General features: G+C 44.3%; 1 protein-coding gene across 1 annotated transcript in view; it reads right to left on the bottom strand.

The window, feature by feature from the left end:
- Positions 1–6,603, bottom strand: part of LOC139667986 (HEAT repeat-containing protein 5A-like) — a gene marked incomplete at its 5' end in the record, with an annotated part of 15,689 nt that extends 9,086 nt beyond the window's left edge. The window contains 8 exons of the mRNA XM_071547457.1: positions 815–919; positions 1,063–1,297; positions 1,727–1,906; positions 4,040–4,108; positions 4,336–4,514; positions 5,152–5,394; positions 6,001–6,183; positions 6,459–6,603. Of these exons, the coding sequence (XP_071403558.1) occupies positions 815–919; positions 1,063–1,297; positions 1,727–1,906; positions 4,040–4,108; positions 4,336–4,514; positions 5,152–5,394; positions 6,001–6,183; positions 6,459–6,603 (1,339 nt within the window). The remainder of the gene's footprint in view (positions 1–814; positions 920–1,062; positions 1,298–1,726; positions 1,907–4,039; positions 4,109–4,335; positions 4,515–5,151; positions 5,395–6,000; positions 6,184–6,458) is intronic.
- Positions 6,604–7,500: the final 897 nt, after the last annotated feature.

Genomic DNA, 7,500 nt, shown 5'->3' with positions numbered 1-7,500 from the left:
TCGTTAACGCGGTCAGCTCCGCCTCGTTAACGCGGCGAGCTCCGCCTCGTTAACGCGGCGAGCTCCGCCTCGTTAACACGGTCAGCTCCGCCTCGTTAACGCGGTCAGCTCAGCCTCGTTAACGCGGGTGAGCTCAGCCTCGTTAACGCGGTGAGCTCAGCCTCGTTAACACAGACCGACATGGTCTTCCACTGTGAGGTCAGAGAGCTGAGAGACACAGCAGCTGCTTCCACTGACCAGTTCCTCATTTAACTGACCAGTTTCTCATTTAGTATTGAGGAGTAATGAGGAGCAGTGAGCAGTGAGGAGTCATGAGGAGCAGTGAGGAGTCATGAAGAGTCATGAGGAGCAGTGAGGAGGAATGAGGAGTCATGAGGAGCAATGAGGAGTCATGAGGAGCAGGGAGCAGTGAGGAGTCATGAAGAGCAGTGAGGAGTAATTAGGGGCAGTGAGGAGTAATGAAGAATAATGAGGAGTAATGAGGAGCAGTGAGGAGTCATGGGGAACAGTGAGGAGGAATGAGGAGCAGTGAGGAGTCATGAGGAGTAATGATGAGCAGTGAGGAGTAATGAGGAGCAGTGAGGAGTCATGAGGAACAGTGAGTAGGAATGAAGAGCAATGAGGAGTAATGAGGAATAATGAGGAGTAATAATGAGGTGAAATGAGGAGTAATGAGGAGCAGTGAGGAGTCATGAGGAGCAGTGAGGAGTCATGAGAAGCAGTGAGGAGTCCTGATGAGTAATGAGAAGCAGTGAGGAACAGTGAGGCGTAATGAGGAGTAATGAGGAGCAGTGAGGAGTAAGAAGGAGCTGACCTGTGCTGTGCAGCCAGAGGGAGGTGGCGTGGAGGATGGGAGCCCAGGAGGAGGAGTAGTGACTTCTAGCCTGGTTCACCGTCTCTGCTGTGTAGAAGGAACCTCCTGACAGAGAGGAGAGGAGGAGAGTCATGGATTTAACATCATGCAACCATTACAACACAAAACCTTCCTTCCTGCTCTGTCCTTCCTTCCTTCCTTCCTTCCTTCTCTGTCCTTCCTTCCTTCCTTCCTTCCTCGCCTCCTACCTGCAGCTGGCAGCTGTGATGCGTACTCCTGTGGGAGCGTCAGGAGGGCATGGTCCTGCAGCGCCGCCAGCCACAGACGGCTCAGCGTCGACAGATCCGACTGGACCAGCTTCAGAAGACCCGCCCCTCCTGACCCGGACCCCGAGCCCTCATTGGTCGGAGCGGAGACTGACGGGTCAGCCGGCCTATCGGGACTCTCCTTCTGCCGGCTCCGCTGTACGGCTACAATGTAAACCTGGAGAGAGAGGAGGGGATGTAATATCAACTGTGACTGTGTGTCAAATACAGAAAATATATAAATATATTTCAGCATCCGCTGTATTTACATCATATGGGAAAGGTTCTGACTAGAAAATACTATATTTACCATATAGTATTTACCATATTTACTATATTTCAGAAGGTAAATGCTAGAGAAAATGCTGTCACTCTTCCAACATGGCGGCTCCTCGTAACCATTGACAACCACTCTCCAAACAGTTTGTGACAGGCCTCTATTGTTCATTCTGAATTTTACAAATAATCAGACAAAAAAATATGATTTCCCACAAATGGAGCATAGATTTAGTTCGATATGCAGTATGACATAATTATATAAATACCAACATGTGAAATACAAGACCTACGAACCCTAGTAACACAGAATAATAACTAAATGCTGCACCTCGGCCCAGGCCTTCAGGACGGCGAGCGTTTCCATGGTAGCGGCGGCCTCGTTGTAGAGCAGGCTGGGCGTGTCCCTCCCCGCCTGGACTTTAGCCAATGAGGAGGCCAGGAGCTGGTGGACGCGCCGCAGGTCACGCAGGTCACTGACCACTCCGCTGGCGATCCAGGCGCTGCAGACCTGAGGGGGGAGGGGGGAGGGGGCGCAATGTAAAGTGTGATGTAAAGTGTGATGTAAAGTGTGATGTAAAGTGTGATGTAAAGTGATGTAACGTGTGATGTAAAGTGTGATGTAAAGTGATGTAAAGTGTGATGTAAAGTGTGATGTAAAGTGTGATGTAAAGTGATGTAACGTGTGATGTAAAGTGTGATGTAAAGTGTGATGTAACGTTTGATGTAAAGTGTGATGTAAAGTGATGTAACGTTTGATGTAAAGTGTGATGTAAAGTGATGTAAAGTGTGATGTAACGTGTGATGTAACGTGTGATGTAAAGTGATGTAAAGTGTGATGTAAAGTGATGTAAAGTGTGATGTAAAGTGTGATGTAAAGTGTGATGTAAAGTGTGATGTAAAGTGATGTAACGTGTGATGTAAAGTGTGATGTAACGTGTGATGTAAAGTGATGTAAAGTGTGATGTAAAGTGATGTAACGTGTGATGTGAAGTTTAATGTAAAGTGATGTAACGTGTGATGTAAAGTGATGTAACGTGTGATGTAAAGTGATGTAACGTGTGATGTAAAGTGTGATGTAAAGTGATGTAACGTGTGATGTAACGTGTGATGTAACGTGTGATGTAAAGTGATGTAAAGTGTGATGTAAAGTGATGTAACGTGTGATGTGAAGTTTAATGTAAAGTGATGTAACGTGTGATGTAAAGTGATGTAACGTGTGATGTAAAGTGTGATGTAAAGTGATGTAACGTGTGATGTAAAGTGATGTAAAGTGTGATGTAAAGTGATGTAAAGTGTGATGTAAAGTGATGTAACGTGTGATGTGAAGTTTAATGTAAAGTGATGTAAAGTGTGATGTGAAGTGATGTAACGTGTGATGTGAAGTTTAATGTAAAGTGTGATGTAAAGTGATGTAACGTGTGATGTAAAGTGTGATGTAAAGTGTGATGTAAAGTGATGTAAAGTGATGTAACGTGTGATGTAAAGTGTGATGTGAAGTTTAATGTAAAGTGTGATGTAAAATGATGTAACGTGTGATGTAAAGTGTGATGTAAAGTGATGTAAAGTGTGATGTAAAGTGTGATGTAAAGTGATGTAAAGTGTGATGTAAAGTGATGTAAAGTGTGATGTAAAGTGATGTAACGTGTGATGTAAAGTGCAATGTAAAGTGTGATGTGAAGTTTAATGTAAAGTGCAATGTAAAATGATGTAAAGTGCAATGTATTGTAATGTGATGTGCAATGTAAAGTTTAACGTAAAGTGTAATGTATCATGATCTAAAGTGTAATGTAAAGTGTAATGTAAAGTGTGATGTTAAGTGATGTAAAGTGTGATGTAAATAGTGATGTAAATAGTGATCTAAAGTGTAATGTAAAGTGTAATATAAAGTGTAATATAGAGTGCAATTTGAAGTGTGATGTAAAGTGTGATGTAAAGTGTGATGTAAAGTGATGTAAAGTGATGTTAAGTGATGTAAAGTGTGATATAAAGTGAAATGTGAAGTGCAATGTAAAGTGTAATTTACAAATGTAAAGTGTAATGCAAAGTGTGATATAAAGTGTGATGTAAAGTGTGATGTAAAGTGTGATATAAAGTGTGATGTAAAGTGTGATGTAAAGTGTGATGTAAAGTGTGATGTAAAGTGTGATGTAAAGTGTGATGTAAAGTGTGATGTAAAGTGTGATGTAAAGTGTGATATAAAGTGTGATGTAAAGTGTGATGTAAAGTGTGATGTAAAGTGTGATGTAAAGTGTAATGTAAAGTGTGATGTAAAGTGTGATATAAAGTGTGATGTAAAGTGTGATGTAAAGTGTGATGTAAAGTGTGATGTAAAGTGTGATGTAAAGTGTAGAAACCATGGTAGTTATATTCTAGTGATTTCCTCTGCTACAGGTTTGAAATGTCGCCCAACACAAAGCATGAAGTCTCATCCTTTATTGTTGCAACGAGCGAGAAGAAAACTTTGGCCGACTTCTGGACGGAAGTTGGAAAAAGAAAATTTCACTCACAGCATCGCTCAGAATCAGTCAGGCTTTAGCTGACTCATTACTCATTACTAATGTAACTCATTACTAATGTAACTCATTACTAATGTAACTCATTACTAACGTAACTCATTACTAACGTAACTCATCAGTGTTACCTGGCAGGCCTTGGCGGTGACATCAGGTGGAGCGTCTGCGGTGAAGGCCGGTCTGAGAGCCGCTCCGACCTGCACACACACACAACAGACAGACAGCAGGTCAGGAAACAGTCTGACCTGGACTCAGTCTGCAGGGAACAACCAGTGGAACCCGTCACCACATCACACGGTGAAATAACTGACTCAGACCTGCGGACGGCTTTTACATACAGGCTGCCGGTACTGCTGTGATCTAGGAGCTGAAGTTACTGTCGGTCTCTGTGGACGAGAGCGTCAGCTAAATGCTGCGTCCTTACATTAGCCTGGTACTGCTCCAGGATCACGTGACCGGGGAACTCCGGCTCCGGAATGGCCGAGAACCGTCTGATGATCACCAGCAGCGTCTGGAGACCGGCCAATCGCAGCTGGTCGCTGTGATCCGTCGCCGCCATGAACGCCATGCGCACCAGGTCGCCAAGATGGAGGACCAAGAAGTCTGAGGAGAGAGGAGACGAAGGCTGTAGGGGTGACCAAGTCAACTTTACTCAAGTCCCAAGTCAGTCTTAAGTCTTGAGTCAGAAGTCTCATGTCAAGTCCCAAGTCTAAATGTAGATCACCAAGTCAAGTCAGAACAAATCAAGAGTCCAGTATCAATTTAATATCTTAAAGAAAACTAAATATCTAGGACTTTTCAATGCAATATGGTTTTAATAGGATAAAAACTTGGTAAGAGCATCATGAGTTTGATTTCTATAATCAGTTTCAACTTCAATAAATTCAATCATTCCATACAAATTCAGAAAACAGAATTTAAATTCAGTCGTCTGCTGGAACAAATCTCATCACTTTCAATCTAAGTCATTTACACAAACACAAGATCTCAAGTCAAGACTTTAGAAACCTTTTCAAGTCATCAGAGTACAAGTCAGAGTCAAGTCCCAAGTCACCAGAACCCAAGTCAAGCCTAAGGTATTCTCTTCATCCATCAAGTCAAGTCTCAAGTCTTCTTTTCATTTATCAAGTCTCAAGCAATTCAAAGTGTGACTCCACAAGTCATGTGACTGGAGTCCAAGTCATGTGACTGGAGTCTCCCTGGCAGCCTCCATGAACAGCTCATATGAACTTGTTGTTACCGTTGGACTCGTGCAGTCGTAGCTCCTGGGCGAGCGCCATGTTGAAGTGGGTGGGGTCGGCGCTCTCGCACTGCGTCACGATGCGGCAGACGCACTCCATGGCGAAGCGGCGCGTGGCCCAGCGCAGCGCGGTGAACGGGCCGCCGGACTCCGCCCGCGCTCGGAAAACCGACGAGTCGTCGTCCCTCGCCGCCTCCGCCTCCTCCTCCTCCTCCTGACTCGTCTCCACCGGCGCCCGCGAGTCTGATGGAGAGTTTCATTCCAAACTGAGATCTGCAGCGAACAGACTCTACTCTGACACTAACTAAACCAAACCGCTTTGTGTATTCCATCTCTATCTACTGTAATTTAAGCTACAATATCATGAACTATATTGACACCATTACAGCAGCAAAGAATAGAGACGTACGTTAAAGAACAAAGACTAAAAAGTACTAATGGATATGAATAAAGGACATAACTAAAAATATTATGAAACAAAAATGATCAATGATATGGGATCTTCATGACGCTGATAAAAGTGTTTCTGCTAGTTCAGAAGAAATCTTGCTCTGCTCAGATTCAGATGTTTACAGATGAAACCGGTTCCAGACCCAAATCCGACACACACTTACACATCACACTTTATATTACACTTCACATCACACTTCATTACAAAATGACATTTTTAGCTTCTCAGATACGGATGATTTCAGGTCACTTCTCTTTCAGTGGGAAACCATAAAAAAACATCAGAAAGTGTGTTGAAACTTTCAGAAAGAGCATGAAGCTTAACGTCTTTCTAAGAGACATGTGACCTGCAGCCGGTCAGGATCCTGGTCCTGAACCCCGAGCTGCTGCTGGACCCACCGGCCGACGCAGACAGGACGTCCTTGCAGAGTTTGAGCCAGTGTCCCAGTTTTCCTCCGGTGGCGCTGGAGGCCATCATGTGGACCAGAGTCTCCTGCAGGTCCCGCCTCAGACCCGGGTCCCGCTCCCGGTCCAGCAGGGTGAACAGCGCTCCTTCTAGACCCACCTCCTTTATGGTGACGTCTGCACAGACAGCAGGGGTCAGGGGTCAGGGTGTGTGTGTGTGTGTGTGTGGATAGTACATATATGTAAGTGGAGTAATGATGTGCAGTTTCACTTAAACACCAAGTGAAGTAAAAGTGCTGGTTCTGTGTTTCTGTGTTTAAATACAGTGGAAGTCCTTAATGTATTTCTCCTGCTTTGATCCTAAATTAGTGCTATCTGTGTGTGTGTGTGTGTGTGTGTGTGTGTGTGTGTGTGTGTGTGTGTGTGTGTGTGTGTGTGTGTGTGTGTCTCACCCAGCTGTGTGTTGTCTCGTCTCGGCAGCTCTTTGACCAGAGCCACAGCGTGTTCAGAAACCTCCAGCGCCTCCCGCTGGGCCAGCTGCCGCAGACAGGAGACCGCCGCACGCCGCAGACACAGGTACGAGCTGCACAGGTGCACCTACACACACACACACACACACACACACACACACACACACACACACACACACACACACACACACACACACACACACACACACACACACACACACACACACACACACACACACACACACACACACACACACACACACAGGAGTCAACACCTGGCTGACACCTGTCTCATGTTAAAGGGTTTCGTTAAAGGGTTTCCATGCAGACGCTCTCCATCAGGAAACACACTGAGTTTCCTCTAGACTCAGATTATTACATTTAAGAATTAAAATCTCGACCAAATCATTCTCACATGGAATATGCAGCCGCCACACACACAGGGACAGTGGTCATAGGTGTGTGTGGGTATATAATAATAATAATTGATTACATTTATATAGTGTTTTGTATGTGTGTGCATGACAACAGATGTTCTTTTGATGTCAGATGTCAGATTGTTTATGTGTTGATGATGGTTGGAGCATGTGATGCAGGACAAATTTTTGTGTAAACGGACAATAAAGTTTTATCTTCTCTTACATACAGAAACATGATGTCAGTTTTACATTTTAGAATTAACACTTTTATAACAATGAAGTCCATGTGTTGTGCTAAAGCCACACTGCAGCCAGAGCTGCACCAAAACAAAACAAAACAAAACCTGATTCTCCTCAAACAACAGCAGCTGTCACATGTGGATGGTTATGGCGGGACAGGCGGCCATGTTGGAAGACAACTACAGGAGAGACGGAGACATCTCCTCTTCCTCACTGATCTTCTCAAGCCTTTTACAGGCTGAAGAGTCTGAAGCTGCTGCTGTGGAAACACTAGACTTCTGTCTCATCACATGGGAGTGATGTCATCATGTCTGAACGCTGAGATAGTATCTTCTAACATCTTCCTAATATGATGTGAACATTAA

Source organism: Centroberyx affinis, unplaced genomic scaffold, assembly GCF_046629955.1.
Source record: "Centroberyx affinis isolate AG114_WGS23_722 - 3 ecotype Tasmania unplaced genomic scaffold, CSIRO-AGI_Caff_v1 ptg005934l_1, whole genome shotgun sequence".
Taxonomy (NCBI): Eukaryota; Metazoa; Chordata; class Actinopteri; order Beryciformes; family Berycidae; genus Centroberyx; species Centroberyx affinis.
Note: the sequence above shows the minus strand (reverse complement) of the source record. Positions and strands in the feature narration are given on the sequence as shown.